Source organism: Cheilinus undulatus, linkage group 16, assembly GCF_018320785.1.
Source record: "Cheilinus undulatus linkage group 16, ASM1832078v1, whole genome shotgun sequence".
Classification (NCBI taxonomy): Eukaryota; Metazoa; Chordata; class Actinopteri; order Labriformes; family Labridae; genus Cheilinus; species Cheilinus undulatus.
In genome coordinates, this window is record NC_054880.1 from 29,162,422 (window position 1) to 29,185,585 (window position 23,164).

Consider the following 23,164-nt stretch of genomic DNA (forward strand, 5'->3'; position numbering starts at 1 on the left):
TAAACTCACATTCTGTTGTGAATATGACAAACCTCTTTGAAACCTCTTTCGTGCAGAAGATGTAATCATTTTAACGGATGTGGGTGGGATTCTATGTAATGCTGTCCAACAGAAAGATACAGTGGTTCACAGATTTGTGTTAAGTAATGCACGGTTGATTAAAAGTGTTTGTAGAGCACACAAAATCAAGATTTGCTGTTATTGGAATTTTCCTGTCACAGTCGTCGGCCAAATTTCCTCTCTCTCTCTCTCTGTCTCTCTGTCTCTCTCTCTCTTTCTGGGACGGTTAACAGAATCATCATTTTCACCAACTGCCTGCTGATATATTTTTATACAAAAACATTACATAAACCATTCTACTTTCAAGCATTCTGCAGCCAGGGGGAAGAGAAAGCTGAATGTTATGACACATACAGCGCTTATGTAACACATGAGGCATAAATATCCATATTAAGCAAGCAGAGGGTCAGGAGGTTATCTGTGTCTAAAAGTTGAAATGTATGTTCTGTTCTATATAATGATTTGTTTGTCTTCACAGATCTCTATTTTTAGAAGACTGAAGAATTGTTTCAAACGGAGACAACAGAGCATCGGAGTGTGTGGCAGCAAGACTGGCTGAGTGCTTCATGATGGGATACATAAGGCTGGCAAGGCAGAGGACTTCCTCCACAGTGCACGACATATCACAGCTGCACTCTTTGATAACCCGATTCTACATCTGATGGCTGCATTCTGCTGTCAAGGAATGAATAAGTGGCAACCATGAGTCATGACAGTAAGCTAAGGAGGATACAGTTTGACAACTTTCACTCACATTAAACCCATTTTCCAGTTAATGATCTGGCTTGAACATTGTAGCCTGGCATAGGCAGACACATCCCACTTGTCTACCAGAGGCTGTTCTTCCATTTTATGGAGGCCTTGCATAGTTGCCTGACGACTGGGGAGCAGTCCGGAGGTCAAGAGCATCATCAGACAGAGCCTCCTCCCCGAGACTCTCAATGTAAGTCTCCCTCCAAATCCAGTGAGCAACAGCAAGCTGGCTCCCGAAAGCCCCATGGCACACTTCAGCAAACCAAACAATCCAGACGACAGCATCATGAACGTAAACGTCTCCGCCACCAGCGGCAGAGTGTCGACTCGGACACCGCACCGGAACCTAAACATGAGGCAACAAAAACCTCTGCAGTTTCTAGTTCGTCACCCTCTTCAACAGTGGGGCCCTCCCAGTCTAAATCGGAAACCCAGGAGGGAACCCCAAAACAGAAACGTGAGCGTAAGCCTCAGAGACCAGGCAAATATGTCTGCACTTACTGTGGTCGGGCATGTGCAAAGCCTAGTGTCCTGCAGAAACATATTCGCTCCCACACAGGTGAAAGACCGTATCCTTGCCCCCCATGTGGCTTCTCTTTTAAGACCAAGAGTAACCTGTATAAACACCGCAAATCACATACACACAGGGTTAAAGCGGGCTTGGCACTTGGGGAGCCGAGATCTTTAGAGGAGCAAGTTACAGAGTCGGAAGATGAAACCAGACAACTATCATCAGCATCTTCCCTTGCAGAAAGACAAGGCAGTGTAGCCTCAATCACGAGTCGTGATACAGACAGGGCCAAAGAGTGCACTGGAGGAAGCGATGACTCCTACGCAGTTAAAAAGAGACTAGCTCTGCGTCTTAGTAGAGGAAAACATGGTCCTTGTGACTCATCTATTGAAAAAACTTCGCCTCTAATTTTAGGGAGTAAAGGTAGTACAGAATCAGGCTATTTCTCTCGATCTGAGAGTATTGATCAGTCACAGGACAGCCCCCCAAACACAAGTGCCAAAAGCTACGCAGAGATCATCCTCGGCAAGTATGGACGTCTTGGACATCTACAAAGGATGTCTCGCCACCATAACCAGCAATCTTCTGGTCAAGAGGACAAAAGCATCCCTTTCACGGTTCCGAAGAAGCAGGTCATTGACCATATCACCAAACTCATCACTATCAATGAGGCAGTGGTGGACACAAGTAAAATTGACAGTGTGAAACCAAGAAGATTCTCACTCTCAAGAAAGAATAGTTCAGAGTCCCAGAAGAGTTCAACTATAAAAGAAGCTCTCATTAATAGCCCTAAAGCTGGAGATCTGGGCTATAAAAACAGTGGCTCCATCACCATGGGAGTTCCATGTGAAAAGTTTCACCATCCATCTGTTAATGTGGAGCCCCCAGCTGGCCAAACATCCAACTCCTCACTGGTGAGAAGTCATTCAATGCCGTCTGCAGCGACTACTTTTGACGCCTCCAGTGGTGCCACAAGTAAATTCGGCCCAAGTCACTCGTTTGATGAAAGACCGCATGCATCCCGTCGTTATGGGATGCTTCGACGGCAGCCAGCTATTGAAATCCCACTTGGTGCTGAGCTAACAAAAGAGGAACATGAGGCCTCTCTTTCATTTTACCCTGACAGCGTAACCACTGTGCCTGACCACAAGCAGAGTCATCCACAGCCGTACGAGTGCGAGGCCTGTGGGACTGGTTGCAAAGATTGGGAAGGTTACAAGAGACACAAGCAAAGCCTTTGCTTAGTGCATCATCCCAGAAATGAGGTTGTAATTAGTCAAATGGAGTGTTCTCAGTTAATGAACCACACGTTCAGAGCAGGAGCTTCAGCTCTACGAAAAAGAAGAAAAGAGGAGAGTTTTGAATTTGATGATCCATCATCTTCTTTACCCTTTCCTGCTGTCTCGTTAGGACAATGTAAAGATGAAGGCAAAGTAGGCTATGAAGGCCAAAGAAGGCCTACGTTGCAGACCTGCTCTGTAATTCAACACACAAGTTCATTTGAGAAACAAGAATCATGCAATGAGAGTCAAGGCATCGAGGCAGCAAAGAACTCTCCAGCTAGAGAGGAATATCAGCTGGTTCCTCAGGTGCAACCCCAACAACAGACAGCAAAACCTACAACCAGAAAGCTTGTTCGCCAACACAGTGTCCAGATTCCTGAAATACTGGTCACAGAAGATTCAAATATGAGCACAGAGACGGGAACAGATACAACCTCCCAGGCAAAAGTTTCAGAGAAACCTGATGAATTTCAGTGGCCACAGAGAAGTCCCTCACTTGCTCAGCTTCCTATTGAAAAGCTTCCTCCAAAGAAGAAGCGCTTACGCCTTGCTGAAGCCGCCCAGTCCTCTGGTGAATCCAGTTTTGAGTCCATATCCATGCCCCACAGCCCTGGTCAGGACAGTAGCGCATCCTACGCATCCAGTCGTTCCACTTCCTTTGAGGAGTCAAGTCGACCAGACGTAGAGGTAGCAACAGCCACACCACTGAGGAGATCAAGAGCTCCTCACATGCTGACAGTTCCTGGGGTACATCAGCACAGAGAAATGAGGCGCTCTGCATCTGAGCAGGCACCTCATGACCCACAACCAAGTGTCCTGATGGCAGAGACCCGCAGCAAGTCTTTCGACTACAGTTGTCTGTCTCCTGAGCGAACTGCCATTGGCTGGAGGGACAGGAGGAAATGTCTTCTTATGAGACACAATACGGTCCAAGATCCAGATGAAGAAGAGGAGGAAAAATGTACCAAAACAAGCCAGAGTCCTGATCACGGCAGCCCTAAAAAATGTTCCCAAACAAGCCCCACTCCTGTGTATTGTAGTAGGTCTCCTTCTTCACCTTTGTCAGGCGACACAGCTTTGCACAATCCAGTTAAACTGCAATGTAAAGAAATGTTCTCTCAATGGAAACTCAGTCAGAATATTCAGTTGACAGGCAGCACAGAACACTCTCTTGTCCAGTACCCATCTGTACATCCTTTAAAGGAAGAGGCCCCAAATATCCACGTAGGGGATCCCCCTCCCCATCTACCACAGCCCTACCCCACACATGGACCATCAGGGGCAGCTAGAGCTCGGTATCTCCCCTTGTCCACAGGGCTGAAGCTCGAGATTCCTTTACTACATGATGATTACTCAGATGTTCGAGTAAGTCACTCCCACCTCCACCACTCCAGTCCTCACATCACTTCCAGTCCAGAGATACTGAGGCCGATCGCATCTCCAACAGTAGCAGTGCGTCTCCAAACAGACACCCTCACCCTAGCATGTGCCATTTACACTGCATTGTCTCAGTCTAAGTCCGCTAGGTCACCAGAGAAGGTTGACTTTCCTCCACAGAATATGAGTATCCCAACAAATGAATACAGAGACAGTAGGACTTTAACTTCTGACCTTCAGTTGTGGTCTGACGATGGCTTAAGGTTATCAGGCACAGGAGGCAATAAGCGCATGCTTTCACCTTCAAACAGTATAGAGATTCCTCCTGAGTCACAGCAGCAGCAGAAAAGGGTCAAAGAAGAAGAGGAGAGGGAGGTGGGGTTTGTTGACAAGGCATCGGTGGAAACACACACCCAAGACCTCAAAGGGGATGTTCAGTCATGTCTAGCCAGTGTTTGTCCACCCAACACACATGTTGGACCCTCATTCCCCAGTCTGATGTCCAGCACCTGCAATAGCTGGTGTTATTTGAACTACATTAAACCAAACCCATCTACTCTGGATGAACAGAAGCCCTCAGTGTATTCATCATGGTCCACCAGCAGCTATGACCCCAACCCACCAGGCCTCTCCAGCAAGACAGCTCTCTCTCTGCTACACAGTAAACAGAGGCTCAGTCCAACCATCTACACCACATCATCTATGTCAACCAGGAGTATGGAGTCAGTGGAGCAAGTGGACAGCAAAAGACCATGCTCTACTGAGGTAACTGCAACACTAACATCAATCACAGTTGTTATCATGTAGACTGAACACAACAAAGTGAATTAGAAATTTCACTGATATTAAGCCTATCAGAATGTAGAAGGACAGGAGAGTCTGAAGCTGTTTTCAGACCAAAAGCAAAGATCATTTTTTTTGGATTAAGAAAGTCGAGGCCTTGTGATATGAATCAGTACAGAGCAATGAAAGATCAGATTTGTTTAGAAATTTGAACTACTGAAAAACCTTCAGTTTAGAAGAACACGGTGACCCTTTGTTGATACAGAGGCGGAAACCTCTAGTGTTGAGAAATGAAGCCATAGCAGATGCTTTAAAAATGGCAGATCCTCAACCGACTGCTTGAGACTGAGTGCAAAAGCACTGGGTGACATGAACACCCATGCCCATTTTTATAGTAGAAATAATCATGTTTACAGCCTGGTTCAAAAAACGGTATTTGTCTAGATAATGGGCCTTTATGGGCACAGATAATACAGGAGGAGAATTTTTTAATAACCTTTTTGGTTTAAAGTAGGACATGAGCTATGTATTGTTAGAGGTGTGGCATATATGACTGAGTAATTAGGTTTAGACAACTTGAGATTGATCTAAAGTTAGTTTGAGACAAAAGATGCACTGTATTAACAGCATGATATTGGTATTGGCAGACAGCTTGAAAAGTTAAATATCAGAAACAGCAGATAGAATTTCTGCTGGTATTTACATACTGTATATATCGGTAGTATTTATCATATATTAGCCTGATTGAGACCTTTCGACACAGCCTCAGTGCTGTGATTGCAGCCAAAGGTGTATCTCCTAAATACTGACTTGAAGGGGGTGAATATTTATGAAGTCACTGATTTTATGTTACATATTTTCATTTATTTGACATTACTTTGTAGAAATCTGTTTTCACTCTTACATTAAAGTTATTTTTGTGATATTTTTGGGAAAAAAGCCAAATCATATTTACCATGATTGATCAATAAAATCAGTGAATAGGTAAAACGTCCAAGGGGGTAAATACTTTTAATAGGCACAGTAAGTCCCTTTGTCTTTTCCTCTTGTGTCATGATTACAGAAAGTCCAGAGTAGTTTATTTCAGAATCAGAAGACTGGTGTTTTGCAATTCTAAATGAAGTTTTAAACTAGAGTTTTGTATTCTGTACCATGACACCCAATTCCAAAGGTCACTGTACTTTAACAATTTTAATTTCACAAAACGTTGAATGAGGATTCCCAATTTTTGTCTCCCTGGGCATGCTGGAGCAGAATTGGTGAATTTGCCCATGTCTTTTTCGAGTGTAGGTTTACAACAGCCAGTCATACTGCAGAGACCAGGAGGGATCGAGGAAAGGACAGAGATCAGTGGGTGACAACAGGTCAAATAGAAATGAGGAGAAGGACGAAGAGAAGACGGTGGAGGACGTACCCTCATGCTCCACAGATAGAAAACATCCTGATGTTTGGATCTGTAGCAGAGGGTGAGTATAAGCTCATGAATTCTTTGCAGGGTTGCATAACAACAAAATTACTGTCTGTACCCATCAGCTTGAAATCTGACAGACCTAACTGCTAAATTTATGTCTTGCGTCACACATTGTGCTAAGTTATGGTAACTGTTCTCTATCCACCTTGTTGGAGCGGCCAAGGGTTGGCTGCCTGCACCAACAGAGCCCTTCTGTTACGGGGCTGAAGCCAGGAAACTACCTAGCTTCCTTTGCGCCTGCAGAGATTCATTTACACCAACCAGCACAGCCATTCAAACGGAGAAGCAGCATGATTCCTTCCCTCACGCTGACGGCAAGAGAATGGGCAGAAAATATAAGTAATAATCATACAGAGTCTTCAAAGGAAGCTTTTTCCACCAAACTAAACAGTGAAAAAAACTCGCTGAGACAAGATAGTTTTTAAATTAGTAAGAAGTTTTTATATTATGTTTTGAGTCTGACAATAAAGAACTGCCATTCTGCTTTCCCTTTACCATGGGATGTATGACATCTTTCTTGTTTGTTCAAATAAATGTGATTTGAATTGTGAACTGTCAAGCAATAGAGATCAAGGAACCATAAACCATATAATCATCATTAAAGACATAACAGCAATCACAGACCCTCACATTCTACCCAATGCCAGTAAAATGCAGTCTGCAGACATGTTAGGTAAAAGTTTTTCTCTGATAAATTTACTGATAGGTTGATCCAGACACTGTGTACTTCTGATGACCATCAGAAATATACACCGCTGCGATGAAATGCAGGAGAGTGCAGAGAAGTGCCATCTGTGTGTCTCTTTTTGGTTAGGGAGTGTGTCTGTGAACAAATCCCTGTTGTGACTCATGTTGATGCTCATCGCAGTCTTCCTAAAGGAGTGAGTCATCCTCACGCCTGCTCGCTCTCTCCTCTCTGTCTGAACAGTCTGTCTGAGGGACAAAAGGACAGAGCTGATGCAGCAGTGTCGTTGAACATTGCCTTCTTTTCTTCTTGGCTTGAGGAAAGGCAAGGACACCTAGGCTTTAAGCATTACTCTGAATAAAAGCTTTTGAAAAGTTTAAGCTGCTTTAAAGTAGGGCTGGGCAAAAACAATGTGTTTTTTAAGCCGAAGGGTGATACAGCGTAAATACCCCAGAGAGAGCACCTTGCTCCTTGCCAGTTTCAGCCACTTTTCCAAACATTGCCAACAAAAAGGTGCATCTCAGAAAACAAGAACATCATGAAGAAGTTCTTTTTTGTGATTTTATTTAAAAATGAAACTTTCATATATTCTAGGTTCATCTCATACTAAGTGAAATATAAATAAGACCTTTTCTGTTTTAATGTTGATTATGGCTTACAGTATTGTCGGTTGTCTACCAGAAGATTTTAGAGCACTTCATGCTTCATCTTCTGAGAAACTTTATAAAGATAGCCAAAACTACCAGACTGGGTTACTGACCATCATTTTATTGTGTTTGATTGGCCAGCCAACTGGCCTGACCAGAACCCCATAGAGAATCTCTGGGGAAATGTTAAAAGGAATATAAGAGACACCAGACTCAACAATATAGACAAGCTGAAGGCTGCTATCAGAGGAACCTGGGCATCGTAACAACCCAGCAGTGCCATAGACTGTTTGCCTCAGTGCTATGATGCATGGTTGCAGTGACTTGTGCTAAAGGAGCATAGACCAATTACTGAGTGCACAAATGAGCATAATTTTCCAGATGGTAGACATTTCTGTATTCTAAATGTTTTTTTAAATGATGTTTTGTGATATTTTAATATTTTGAAATGGTGGATTTTTTTTTCTGAGCTGTAAGCCATAATTATCAATATGAAATTGATTTTTTGAGATGCAATGATGTGCAATTCAGACAATATGCAAGTGACCTTTTCATTAACTCCACACTCCTTTGTTACTGTTGCTAGATTAGACAAAATAATTTTGTCATCATGCTCTTCCTATTTGTAAAAATGAAAATGCCCTGTGGTTTTAGTAACTTTTATGTACATGTAATTGATTCAGTTCCTTTATAAACTTCGCCTCAGTAAACTAATAAAGACAAAGAAACAGTAGGGTGTATGAGGATGATTCAAAACCTTTAAGAACTTGTTAATACTGTGTAAAATATTATTTATGTCTGATGCTAGTGATGTTGGCTAATGTTAGCTGCCCTCCTGCTGCACATCAACAAAGTTCTTGTTTTGTAACAAGATATGTTATTCATCCTGATCTGTCTTACGAGAGCAGCATAATTGTAACTTTTAGGTGGATGTTAACACTAGTTAGCTAATGATACAGACTACCAACAACAACATTATTGCTTTATGAGTTACTAGCAATATTACACTGGAAACTTTGCTGCTAAAGGTGCTTTAGCAAGATTGGCTTTGCCCAGGACCTTTTGAGGAACTCTAAATTTAGTTCTGGGGTCTCCCCCTAGAAATGTCCCTGCTCGGGGAGTAGTGCTTTCCAAAGGCCCAGGAAGTATGGGGGTGGGGCAGCAATGCTGTACGTTTCTGACTGGTTACTGGGTCAACTACTCTGCCAACAACTCTCCAGTGACCACACAGATCATTAGCATTCAAATGGATGACAGAGGCTTGCATTTCTCTCTGAACTCCAGTCAGTTTTAGAGCTGAAGCCATTCAGAGGAGAGATGAAATGTCCTCAACAACCTTAACCAAGTCCCGTTAGCCTGTTTGGATCAAGTTTTGGATAACCATGACCTGGATGACTAAAAGCCTACACAAGCATTTGATAAGATTGCAGTTATACATTGTAGATCATAAAGAATGTGTCTGTGTCCGACCAAGACCCTTCATTATAGTGCACCCAAAGAATAAATGAATTAAGAAAAAAGTTGTAAATTAGTGACATTCCCAGGCTCCCATTTCCCTTTTCGGCTAAACGTACATTTAGATTGCGTTTAACCCATAAATGTGAAGAGCAAATAATGCTCAGAAAAAGGGTAAAATTTATCACATTGTGCTTCATGATGCTGCTGTGCCAAGTAAAGTATGGCTAAAATTAGCAGATAGCTCAGCCAGCCTTTGTACCTCTTTGCAGATCAATATCATGTTTAATGGGGTTACTTATCACTTTGGTTGTGTAATTATACATGATTATAACTTCTAACAGCTTACATACAACTTTATTTCCATTTTCTGTATCAGAATACCTATTATGGCCTCTTGCAGAAACAAATTTAATAAGGCTTGAACATAAAGTGACCAGTAACATATTAAGAACAGACCTAACCAAAAAGAAACTACAAAAAAACAGGACTACTGGCAAACTACAGCCCAACTAAAACAATGAAAGACAACAGTCTAAACATGTGTGGGGACATGAACAAAGGGGAAAGAAAACTGCTTGAAAATCGTAACTGAAAATCAACAAGCCTCCACGCATGTTGCCCAACAGTGTGTGCCAGCCACATACTCCCCCCCGCTCCTCTTAATACTCCCCTTCCCAGCTCTAGGTGTGCTACAGATAGAGAGAGGAGGTAGACTAGACAGCCAGAAAGAGAGAGGACAGACTATAACCCAGGCCACACGTACCAATATCGCCATACTGCTCTGTTCATACAACATGCTAATCACTAACCTGTCATGTTAACGTCCAGCAAAGAGCTAGGGGAAAACTTTGGCAGGAATGTGGCAGCCATTAACTGAAGCTACAGCAGCTACTAGTTTAAAAGAGCATTTCAGGATTTCGGGCCTGTGTTTATAAAAATGACAGATTATTAGTTTAAACGACTCATATATCTTGTGCCAGCTAACTTGATATTTGATATTAACTGTTTAGCCAGCTAACAGTTTGATTACAGGTGTAACTCACAATAAAACCTATCTGAAATCAAAACTACAAACAAATGTTTTTGCCATTAAAAAATCAGACAATATTTGGGCTGTTAAATGTTACATCTTTGGTATCGAAATCTTGATTGTTAAAACAATGCATTACCTGAATGATGTGTTTTAGGACTTCTATTTTTCTTTATCAAATACATATAATTCTATTTTTACTTCTGATAAAAATGCCTCTGAATTAAATGAAATAATAATTCTCCATTTAGACTAAACAGGTCAAAAAGATTATCTTGGATCAATAAGCATATTAATGTAAGAGGTTCCTACTGTAAACAGTGTTTTTACTTAGCACTTTACCTGGACTAATATGAACAAAATTATCGTACCTTATGTCTTTTTGAAAACGCATCGATGTATCTTAAAACCTAGTATGTGGCCAAGCCCTACTTAAAAGTGTAAATGCATAAGGGCATAGCTTTCTTTCATTAACTTGAGAGTTTTTAGAGACCATTAAAGCCAACATTTATGATACCTGCCCAGTTTATTCAGCCATAAAGCTTGCAGTGAAAATAGCAGAAAAAACAGCCGATTAAAATCAGAACGATTGTTTGTCATAGGAATGTGTTTTCATTTTGTGTTTTTTCATGCTTATTTGGAGCAGCAGCTGGTCAGGGCCAGGGTTTCCCTCCCTCTCTTGCCTGTTTTTATTGGCTGGCTGCAGCAAACCCCCGGACCTCGGGCTACACTGCAGGCTCCCCCTTGTATAGACTCGGAGGTGGTGTGAGCTGTGATGGGGTTATAAGGCAGTGGGGTGGGGTAGGAGGGCGGGTGGGTCTGGTTTTGGCTTATGAAAGCTGCTCTGTGTAAGCTGAAGTGGGCACCTCGCTGAGGGACCCTCAGTGTGCATGGAGGGGTGGACCCTCGGCCCAGCTGCCACAGTATGAGCTCCCTGTGTAGCAGAGGCCAAACAGATAGCACTCTCAGACTGGATAAATACAAACAGTGAAAGCTGCTTACAGGTGCTACAGAGCCTACGGCCCGTCTGTCAGCTCCAGTTACGCTCTTATTGATTGTGGCCATCATCCTGAGAGCAGCAGCATCAATAGACTAGTGACAGGCCAACGCTCTGAGGATGAAACTGAAACCTCTCGCTCTCTTCACACCCACAGATCAAATGAGAAGCACGCTACCAGCCAAGGTGAAGGTGTGGGGAAGAGCAAGTGTGATGATTGTGTTCTACAAAAGGGAACCCATGGCATCACAGAATCATCACCAAACCCCTGCAAACCCAGTCAGGAGTCTTTGAAAGCCAAAGGTAAGCAAAGACAACACCAAAACCAGTTTGATTTGTAAGTCAAGAAAGCAATTTTCCATTGAAGACTTTTAAAGCTGTCAAAAGTCAAAGTTTTTTCATCAGAGATGCACTGATTAGAACATTTTTGCCTTATTCCAATTGCAATTTTGTCCTTGTCTGACCTGCCAATACTAATTCACTTTATTTAAAAGTACAGGATGCAATTTTCTTGCCCTGGATTGTCTTAGAGCTCACATACTAGGCCCAAAAAATGACTAGACTTAGGATTTATATGCACTTTTAATGACAAGATGCATCATTGATACATACTTTGGCAGTCCAAACTTCTCAAAAGCCTACAAAGTGATGACATGCATACTCAAAGTGTAAAGAATGTTGCCATAGGTTGTATTACGAATTAACACAGTGGACATGCCCCTGCTTTCTATTTCCTGTTTTTGTTTGAACACATCCCTCAGACTGTATACGTGTGTCTGTATCTGACTGTGTATACATTTCCAAATCCATCAGATTCATAACAAAAGTCATACTGGACAAAATGATAGACTTAGGCCAGCCACACATTACAGGATTTTAAGCCCGATTTTAGGCAAGATTTGACCCCCCCGACGATTGTGGGGGCGTATACTGACTGGAGCCTCGTCGCAAACAATTATTTGTCTGAGTAGTCTGCATGTGTGTCAACACGAATAATTTACTGCTCCAATTCACATTGTAGCCTCCCAAACCCTGAATTGTTAATATCAAACATGTTTGATATTTAGGGCGTAGTGCCAATGACGGAGTACCCACAACAACCAATGAGAGCAAGCACACCAGGTAACGTCACCAAACGGATCATACGTACATTCACTGCTCACAACCATAAACACAACTGTACCTTAATTCCAGCCTGAATTTCGTCCTGAGTCATTCCCATTTTTTTATGATTTTTTGCTGCACCTGTAACGCATGCCAGGGCAGCCTGTTGTGGAGAGACAGCAAGACGGTATCAACAGTCATCTGAAGTCACGTGATCACGCAAGGTCGTAGGCAGGTCGGCAGGTGTGTGGTCTCCAGTGATCTGACAATCTAAGTCGTCTGGTGTGTGCGTTTAGAGGATTAAAGATGAAAAATCTTTGGAAATTGTCCTGAAGTCTGTGGTCTCCCATGGTTTTAAAATTGTTTTAGATTAAAAAATCGTCTAGTGTGTGGCCGGCCTTAAACCAAGTTTTTCTTAGTGTCATCACCATTTGCATTATTTTTGATACAGTCATCTGTACAGCTGTGTTTTCTTTCACAACATTTATGGCTTTAAACTTACTTTGAGAGTCTACAAACATTGTTCTAGTGATGTTAATGTGTGTTGTTGATGTTTTATACGATGTTCTTATGACGCATTACTGTAGCACTGCATGTTTAACGCTATTTGAAAGGGTTTTTCAAAAGCTGTGCCCCAAAAGCACAACGAGCTGACCCAGACAGTTTCATTTCCTGAAACAAGGTATTTATGAGCTCATTTTTATAGTGAGCCCTTTTTTAAAGGTTTGACACATTAGTCCTATATCATTGACAGGAGTTCTGACATAACTTTAAAGGCCGCATATTATGCAAAATACACCTTTTCAGGCTTTTCTAACAAAAATATGTGCCCCTGGCCCCTCCACAATCCCCTCAAGAATCAGACCCCCCCCCCATGATGCCATGTGGGGAGTTAGCCCAGACCCCAATTCTGTTGGCCCCCCCTGTTTGGAAGAAAGTTCTGTCACATCCATTTCCTGATAGAGGCGGAGTCAGAGAGCTTAGTAACATTTAAAGCCACAGACACAAATACTGCTCGTTCTGAGCAGGGCTGAAACAGAGAGGTTTTTAGACATGCAAAAATTGAGTGTTTTTTTCAGCAACAGACTTCACAGGTATGTCTTGGGGACCTCTGACACTAATATAAACTTGCCTTAAAAGGATAACATATGTGAACTTTAACAGCATCTTCAAACACAGACAGTGGGGCTGTAGCTGGAAATAGACACACTCTTAAAGACGTTTATTACACACTTGTGGACCTTACACTGCAGATTTTAACATGACTGTCATGAATATTTAAGGGATACTTGGCTATTTACCATGGATATTACTGTATGTCTGCCCACCCTAATCACAATAGATGTTTATCTCCTGTTAGATATTAACTTCAGAAATATAAGGAAGTTAAAGAACAGAGTTTTAAAATAAGACATTTTTCTCTTGTAGGAGTGTTAGAGGATCCTTTAGTCCAGCCACAAACACAGAAAGATCCAGATTCAGAGAAGAGTGGACACAGTGTGGATGACAATGCAAAGGACGTAGACTGCAGATGTAATGAAGATGGCAGAGCCAGGGTGTCTGAAAGTTCCCACACTGCTCCCTCTGTTGGAGAGAAGCTTTATTCAGGCCCCCACCAGACGGAGCCTGAACCCCGTCAGTCCACCCCGCCTACCCCCAAAGATTCCTCCCAGAAGACCTCTGCGAGCGCCAGGAGGGCGCTGTTTGCTCGCAGACGCCTTGATGCTTCAGCATCGACAACCTCCAGCGGGCCGCATTCTCCTAGCACTCAAACCCTGATCCCACCAAAGGAGCCATCTCCACCTCGCAGCCCGTCACCCAGGCCTCGCCAGCCCCTCCTTCCCTCCTCCTCCTCCCTCTCTTCATCCAGTTGTCATGTCTCTTCATCCACCCTGAGACCAGCCTCTCCTCTTAGAGGCCTTTCTCCTGTAATTGTTCAGTCTGATTCCTCTGGGCCTCCAGGTTCTCTGGCAAACACCTCTGCTCAATGTTACGCTTGTCTTCACCCAAGAGACCGACCGTCTACAACAAGACTGGTGAGTCACTTCAGCTTCTGCTGCAACAAAACAAGGTGACATAACATCTTTCCCAGCATTTTCGATCGTTTCCTGTATCTTACATAACTGTAACGGTTGTCCTATCTCAGTCTGAATCCGTCATGATGCTCCCTTTTTGTCATGTGTATAATTAATGCTGGTCAAAAAACATGGCTTTTATTCAAACCACAGTCTTCTCTCACCTGTGACTCCATCCACCTCTGTTAGTTTAGCCTACAGTTTTAAATAAATCAGCTTTTTGCCCACAGAGCTAATCTTGTGTGGCTCAGTTAAATCCCAGTAAGTCAACACGTAGAACAAATATAGATAGGCTGGTACATAGGAGGTTATTTTAAAGTCGTACATTCATTGGAAAAGGAAGGAAAGGCAACTCTCTTGTTGTATATCTCTAACCGAGCCTGGAGCTCTGAGACCTTAAAATAATGCAGGAGAGATCCCAAATAGACACAATATGTTTTCTCAGGGCAGCCGCTGATAAAATGAGAAGCTGGACGATAGTTAAATACCAAAGATCTGAACCACATGTCGGCATAAACTTTGTGGTTGAATATCTTTCTCCACACTAATAAAATACCAAAAAAAACCATGTCAACTTCAAACTGGTGGTTATGTTATGGTGTAACCTCACCACTTCCTCCTCACACTTTTATAGGTCTCAGAGGAGAACTTACTTTTTCACATTTCTTATGTTTTTCTCCACGTCTCAAATCTCTCGTTCTGTTTACATGCTCACTGCATCTGTACACTGTGTGTAATAGCCACATTTATACACCTAAATATCCTGATGTATATAAAAATAATGATCTGCAAATTTTACCTGTCTATAAACTGAATCTTGAGAAAAAACACTCACCAGCCACTGATATAAGTACACCTATTCATCTTCTGTGAAAGCATCTAATTAGCCAATCACAGGGCTGCAACCAATTCATTTAGGAATGCAGGCATGTGCTGAATTTCAAACAAATCACCAGAATGGGGAAGAAAGGTGATTCAAGTGACATTGAACATAACATGGTTAATGGTACCAGACAGGCTGGTCTGAGTAAATAATAATAATAGATTTTATTTATGAGTGTATTTCAGGACATTCAAGGTCACCTTTGAAATACAACAATGATAAAAACAACTCGGTATTAAGGCAAAGAAACAATGCACTGCAGAGAGAACAATAAACAAACCCCTTATAAAAAATTGGGATGCCAGATGTGAATAAAAACAGAATACAGTGATTTATAAATCTTTTTTGACCTATAATCAATTGATTACAGCACAAAGACAAGACACTGAATGTTCAACCTGATAAACTTTGTTACTTTTTAGAAATATACCCACATTCTAAATTTAAAGCCTAAAACAGGTTCCAAAAAAGCTAGGACACGAGCCTTTTTTCAACTGTGCTGCACTTTTCTTCTAATAACACTCTGTAAGCTTCTGGAGACTGAAGTCTAGTACCCACACTGTTTTACTGTGAAGCCATGCTGTTGTGACTCATGCAGAATGTGTCTTGGCATTGTCTTGCTATAATAAGCAGAGATACCCCTGAAAAAAACATCTGGATGGCAGCATGTGTCCTTCCAAAAACTGTATGCACTTCTCAGTATTAAGGATGCCCTCACAGATATGAAAGTGCTATTGACACTAACACACCCCCAGCATTACAGATGCTTTATAAGCCTGGAGGACTTGACCATTATTTCCAAAAGCAATTAGAAATGTGGATTCATCAGACCGCAGCACCCTTTTCCACTTTAGGTCAGTCCATCTCAGGGGAGCTCAGGTCCAGGCTTCTGGATGTTCTTGATATATAAGGATTTGGCTTTTTATGGCAGTCTTAACCAAAGCCCAAAATACACTTGCCCATTGCCATAGCTGTACTTAACGAACACCAACAGCAGCACATCAGTGGTTAAACTCATCATGGCCTGGTGCTTGATACCAGAGCTGAAAGCCCCCTTGGGGATCACCTCTGTGCCTCACCAGGAAAGTGAAAAAACAACACACACAGCCGAGGCATTCTGTTTATTTTATACCTGAAATAAAAGATAGCGCTAAATTTCTCTTTTTGTTCCAACACTCCACCAGTCTTGACCAGCGGTAGCCAGCAGCTAGTAAAGCAGTGGCCTAAAATGCTGCAGCACATAATGGGGGATATCATTTTGGTGCGCGTCACTGTGTTTTGGGCTTTACATTTGTAGAGTCAGCAACGTCCTGTGTTAGCTGACAGTGGTTTTCTGAATTGTTCCTGAGCCCATGTTTTAATATCCATCACAGAATGATTCCAGGTTGTAACATAGTGCTACCTGAGGGATCAAAGGTAACAGGGCATTCAGTGATTGTTTTTGGCCTTACCCTCCACATGCAGAGAGTTCTCCAGATTTCCAGAATGTTTTTATGATACTGCTGACTGTCTAAAGGTGGAGAATCTGGCACCATTATAAATTCTTAATGACTGAGCCTTTCAAGAGTGCTCCTTTCATATATAGTGCTATCACATGATTACCAATTTACTTACATTGGAATGTTCCAGGTGTTTTTGAGCATTCCACAACTTTCCCAGTCTTTTCCTGTTTGTGTCCCAACTTTTTAGAACATGCTGCTGGTATCAGATTCAGAATATGTATATATTTTGTAAAAAACAACAAAGCTGATCAGTTCAAATATTACATGTCTTTGTGCTGGATTGAATATGACATTGACATTTTGCACTGTCCCAACTTTTTTGGATTCGGAGTTTGTACAATTAAACGCAATGACAGAAATTTCAATAGGAGTCATAAAAGGACATGATAACCATGTATAGGCAATCTTAGAAAGCTAGGTTTTCAGGTTAGTTTAAAACTACAGAGTCTGTGTGTCTGTCTTGCGGGAAAAGTTGATCTGAAAGCTCAAGACTCCAGAGTCGGTAAGTGGACAGAGGGTAGAGTAAAGAGCATTTACCATGCTGTAATACTTCACTAACTGCTATCTACTGTGATTTTTATGTACAACTTCTTGGCTGGACAGTGAAATGGTAAAAAAAACAACTCTTCTCTAGGGCAAATGTTAGATAGAAAGGCAGCAATAACTCAAATAATTACTCTGAAAGTAGAGATCTGTAGACAAGCATTGTTGAGCACACAACACAACAAATCTTGAATCAGATGGGCTACAGCAGTGCAAGACCACACTGGATGCCGCTTCATCCAGCTAAGAACTGGGAACAAAGGCTACAGTTCACAGAGGCTTAACAACATTGGATAAGGGAAGATTGGAAATATTTTACCTGGTCTGATTTAGAGAAGAGTGGACTAAGTCTTTATTTCTGCTGTGACATTTCAATGGTTCAATTAGGTGTACTCACCGTGAAGACATGCGTATCTCAGCACGTTCTAAGTCAGTTAAACCACCTTGCCTTTCCTACTTTGATACTCAGTTTCAACTTCAGCAGATTATTATCTTTATTTTTTTAACCACTTTTTAACACATTTTACTATTTTTCTTATGTGCTTTCTAGGGCTGTCAAATAAAAATGTTAACTGCAGAAAAATAGTAACACTTTTAAACATCTGAGTGTAATTGCTCTGTCACTGTTTTTCAAACTCTATTCAAAGAATTGCCAGAGACTACTGACATTTCAGCTGTGCCTGAAAGGACCATCCTGAGTGTCAAACATGTTGAGTGTCTCTGTCAGCTTCAGATGCTTACATAATGTTAAATAATTTCACTCCCATTGGAGGAAAAAGAAACTTGTCATGAAGTATCACATCATAAATCCAGATATTCCTACTGTTTCTAATGCTTAATGTTTTCTCAGCAATGAATTGTCTGTTAAGAAACAACATCAACTGTTACAGTAGTTTAACATATCACTATGGTGGTCTTGTTCCTGTTACATCACATTAAGGCTGGAAAATTGAAGTTTTTGTCAGGCTGCACTGAAATGTGCACAAGCATGATATTGATTTTATTTTCTAACTGTTTTAGAGGCATTTTTCAATATTACAGTTGACTTTAGCTTTACATTAGCTAGCAAAAAAAAAAGTTGTTTGCTGTGATATATTACCATTACCACAAGGACAAGAAAAATCCTGTGAAATACATTTTAAGCCATTTTGGAAAAAAAAAACATCTGCAGGTTGAGTTTTAAAGAAAACTTTTAGGGACCAGGAGACAATGCTGTCTTTTTCCTCTGCTCTGTCTGTCTGTCACAGTCTATGTTGTTATGAGTTCATTTTAACCCTGTGAGACTGATGTTGTCATATACGACAAGAAGAAACACAGGTTAATAGAAGTTAAATAACTTTTAAACCATCAATTATAGCCACTTTTTTCCCCATTAAAGCCAGCCATTGTGCTGTCCCAGTGGCACTATTCATGCCTTTGAATCCCATACAAAAGTTTTCTAGCAATCCCTGGACTTGGGTGACTTTCTGAAGTATTTAACGATTAAATCCAAACCAGTATGTCCAGTATTGAATGTCTTTTTATCCTTTATTTAATCCATAAAAAAACAACTAATGGAGCAACTGACTGGATGGTTGGTGTAACCATTTAGGGGCTGAATGCTGTTTGCTTCAACCTGGTGGTACCTATTCAAACATTTTATTGTTGTGAAATGTAGTCAAATCTCTCTTTAGCTTTTTGGTATCCTTTGTCTTCGTTGCAGCTTTTAATTTGGGGAAAAGTAAAATGAACGCGGTAGCCAGATTCTCAATATTTACATGAGTCACAACCTGAAATTTCTGAGTACAGCATGATTATAACATTTGTTTCTCCCACCCTAAGCATGATGTCACAGGATCATTGCTGCCATGGAGATGTGACCTACTGGTTGTAACTGCACTTTAAAAGAAACATTTTTTTTTTTTTGCCTTTAAATCTGTCTTTTCTAACCTGAGTACTTGTCTTATTTTCTGGTGACTCACTTTCCATTCAACTCTCATTCTGTTCTGTTTTTTTTTTTTTTTTTTTTTTTTGTAGACTGTGGATGAGGTCGGTCTGACCCACATCACCCCGCATCCCACACGGCCCCGGGGGGCCCACAACCTCTTGAGTCATCTCCCTCTGCACTCCCAGCAGCCTAGCAGGGCCCCGAGCCTACTCATTCCCATCGGGGGGATTCACATGATTCAGCCCAGGTCCCCCCTCCCTATGTACAGCCTGGTGAGCAGCCCCCCAGCAGTAAGAACCAACCTGGGGACCTCCTGGAGACTCAACGACACTCCAAAGGGGAGGTTTTCTCTGCTGTGGCGACAGGATACTCTCAAAGAGATGTCACCCAGCAGTCTAGCTGGCTCGCTGGACCCCGAGGCATTAGAGGGGACGTCCAGGAGCGGCTTATCAGACATTTTACCGCCCAGAAAGAGTCACGGATGCTTCAGCGTCCAACAACCTAAAAGTGCCGGGACTGAGATGAGGCATCCAGAAGTTGACAAAGATGCACATTTTAAAGACGGGTGTGTTTACCCGACGACCACCCAAGGCCAAAAAAAGGCTTCTTCCTCCCAGTGATCGGAAGGAGAGTCTGAAGGGACAGTGCAAAAGATTAGAAGTCCAAAAACTAGTCTGTTGTTAAAACACAGCACTGGTTTGAAGACTGAGGATTAAAAAAAGGCAAGAGCACTTCAGCACCGCTTCTGAATGACGCTGTTATGTAATTATATGAATAATATATACAGACACTATGTTAGATATGCAGTATGTTTTGTAAGTCTTTTTTTACCCTCTTGTTTGATGTCATCATCGGTGTTAATTTATTTATGTGCTATTATGCAAGTTCTGTACAATATGCAAGAGCAGCTGGAATGAAAATAGACAAAGTTTTAATCAGTTTCCCTCTTATCCCTGTAATATCGGCCAACATAATAACAGCCCACGAATGTAAAAAACACAAACAATACAGATCTGCAGCTTTTAATTTTATAATCCCACAAACTTAATCCATTTAGCAAAAATTTAACAGCAGCTGCTGACTACAAGACACAAGTTCCTGCAATTGTAAACGCTACATTAGTAGATATTTGTTGGGGAAGGCAAGGTGAAAATCTTTAGCTCTTGTAATTTGGATTTATTTCTATTTCACTCACCCATTTTATGAACTGCACATGGCTTGTAACTAGTCCAGGGTAAACCCTGCCTCTAACCTTGTATCAGCTGGGATTGGCTCCACCCCCCATGACCCAGAATGAGACACGATGATCCTGAATGGGCATGCATTTTAAGGGGTGTGCAATATAGTAATTTGCACTTCAGATAGACTTCAGATAGACTTTTTCACATACCCATGGCATGGGAAATATTTCACATCCATGTGATGAGCATGCACAATCAGAACAGCAACATATATGACAAAGTAGGCATGTGCCCGACCCCCCAGAGCTCAACATGCATTCATTATTGTTCAATTTCAGTGCAGTCTGTTGGTGAAACTAGCTCTTACTGAAGTCACTCAGGAGATGAGCAATAAAGCTTTCAGTATTTTTTGGTTGTTTTTTTTTGCTGTTCTTTTAATAAAAAATGCTGCCCAAGTCTGATAAAACTGCTGCTAATGCTACAATCCCCAATTCCAAAAAAGTTGGGACACTGTATAAAAACAGAACACAATTATTCGCAAATCTCAAAAACACATACTGTTTCACAATAGAGAAGAAACAACATATCAGATGTTAAAACTGAGACATTTTACTATTTCATGAAAAATATTAGCTCAATTTGGCAGCTACACATCTCAAAGACATAGGGAGAGGGCCATGTTTACTATTGTGTAGCATCCCCTCTTCTTTTAACAACAGTCTGCAAACATCTGGGAAGGGAGAAGACCAGTAGCTGGAGTTTTGGGAGAGGAATGTTGTCCCATTCTTGTGTGATGTAGGATTCTAGTTGCTTGATTGGCCAAGATCTTCTTTGCCAGACTTTCCCTTTTTCTGATGCCCCAAATCTTTTATATTTGTGAAAGGTTTGAACTGTAGGCAGACCAGTTCAGCAACCGGACTCTACACCTGTGAAACTATGCTGTAGTGTTAGATGTGGTATGTGATTTAACATTGTCTTGCTGAAATATGCAAGGCCTTCCTTAAAAGAGACGTCTGGACGGGAGCACCAACCTCTGTGTACTTTTCAGCATTGATAGAGTCTTTCCAGATGTGTAAACTGCCAACACCATAGGCTCTAATGCAACCCCATGCCATCAGAGATGCAGGCTTTTGAACCATGCACTGATATTAAGTCCCTCTCCTCTTAAGTCCACAGGACATGGCATCCATGGTTTCCAAAATGAATGACAAATTCTGATTAATCTGACCACAGAACAGTTTTTCATCTTGCATTGATTTCTGGAATTTTTCCTGAGCCCATGCAGCGATTTAAAGTACAGAATCATGCCTGTTTTTTAATTGAGTGCCCTCTGAGATCCTGACCATCAGATATTGACTTTCAGCCTTGTCCCTGGTGCGCAGAGATTTCTCAAGATTCTCTGAATCTTTTGATGGTATTGCATACTGTAGATGATGGGTTATTCAAAGTCTTTTTAAGGCAGTTTTTCCTCCTTATAAACTTAGTCATGTCACTGATATGTTGACATTGACCTAATTAGCTGCAAAATGCTCCTCCAGCTCTTTTTCATTGGTATCACTTTTCCAGCCTTTTATTTTCACATCCCTACTTTTTTGAGATGTGTCTCTGCCATCAAATTCAAAATGAGCTAATATTTTTCATGAAATGTAAAATGTCTCAATTTCAACATGTGCTGAGCTGTTTTTGTCCTATTGTGAATAAAATATAGGCTTATGAGATTTGCAAAACATTGAATTCTGTTATTTACATTTGCATAGCTCCCCAACTTTGGGATCGGGGTTGTACTTTGTGACTTCAATGCTTTCCTAGTAATGTTAATTTGCCAAAACTAAGCTTATAAACTAAAACTTTTTATATTGAAATAAAAATATGGAGACCAGTCCTGGTAGTCTCATGTTTCAGTTGTAAGAGGATTTTGACAGGTCCTAGAAGTTTTCAGGTTTCAAATTGGGCTGAGTAGCACTTAGGTATGTAAAGGCTGTAATAGCTATAACATTTGCATTATGTTTGTAGCAGGCAGCTGTTTTTAGGTTTGTGTGTTTGATTATGTTTGTGTGATTCTTAATCTAACTGCTGAAGACCTGTAATGAGTTTGTGGGCCGTTATTATGCTGGTAGGTGTTACAATTCCCTTCTACAGCTCTAATATACTATTGCTGTGTAAATGTACTGTATTACCAAAATGAATATAGAAAGGTACTACAAATATTTATTCACCCCGACCAGTATTTTGAAGTGCAATTTTATGTGGAGATTGTGGTTTGAAATGTCATTTTTAAAGGCTGTGATGAATATGATTTGTCCGTTTTGTTTCCGTTGTTGTTGTCGTCTTTGTTTGTGTTCAAAGAAGCAGGGTTACGATCACCTCCTTTTCTAATGTCTTTAGGAAAAGAAGTTTCGGATCAAGAAGACATTTGCAGTGCACTGACAACAAAAAAAAAAAAACAACAACAACAACAAACGTTTGATATCCAGAGGAAACCTGTTTCACGTACATGGTAGCTACAGTGCAGTTCTTTTCATATACAGATACATGTATTTTTGTGTTGGTGCTTTTATAAATGATACAATCACTCTGTCATTTTCATGTTTACCATTAAACTTCTCATTTTTACAGATTTTTATTAAAACTGTGCTACCTGTGTGGTTTTTGAGTTTGCGTCTGGTATTTGCGTCAAGTGACCCTGCTCTCCATTTAATCTTGACAAAGTGAACACAGAATTGTATTTCTATTTTTTTTGCAAATCTATTAGAAATAGCATTTATTTATGCTTGAAAGCAGGACGTTCATGCTGAAAAACCTTCCAATTTTGCTGAATTAAAACAATTCTGCAAAGAAAAATGGCACAGAATTCCTCCACAGCAGTCAAGGGCAAATATATTTTCACAGCGCTT

The 23,164-nt window shown here is 41.2% G+C and overlaps 1 protein-coding gene across 1 annotated transcript; it reads left to right on the forward strand.

Moving 5' to 3' along the window:
- The first annotated feature begins 881 nt into the window (after positions 1-881).
- Positions 882-21,869, forward strand: hivep3a (HIVEP zinc finger 3a). Its single transcript, XM_041808233.1, has 5 exons — positions 882-4,749; positions 6,058-6,233; positions 11,213-11,358; positions 13,588-14,195; positions 19,179-21,869. Exons 1-5 carry the CDS (start codon positions 913-915, stop codon positions 19,707-19,709), a joined length of 5,298 nt encoding a protein of 1,765 aa, XP_041664167.1. The 5' UTR covers positions 882-912; the 3' UTR covers positions 19,710-21,869.
- The last annotated feature ends 1,295 nt before the right edge of the window (positions 21,870-23,164 follow it).

Excerpts from the sequence above, each read along its gene's own strand:
- hivep3a (XM_041808233.1), top strand. The coding sequence starts at position 913 with ATGGAGGCCTTGCATAGTTGCCTGACGACTGGGGAGCAGTCCGGAGGT. Across the intron at positions 4,750-6,057 it reads AAAGACCATGCTCTACTGAG|GTTTACAACAGCCAGTCATA; the intron begins GTAACTGCAACA and ends TTTCGAGTGTAG. Across the intron at positions 14,196-19,178 it reads GACCGTCTACAACAAGACTG|ACTGTGGATGAGGTCGGTCT; the intron begins GTGAGTCACTTC and ends TTTTTTTTGTAG.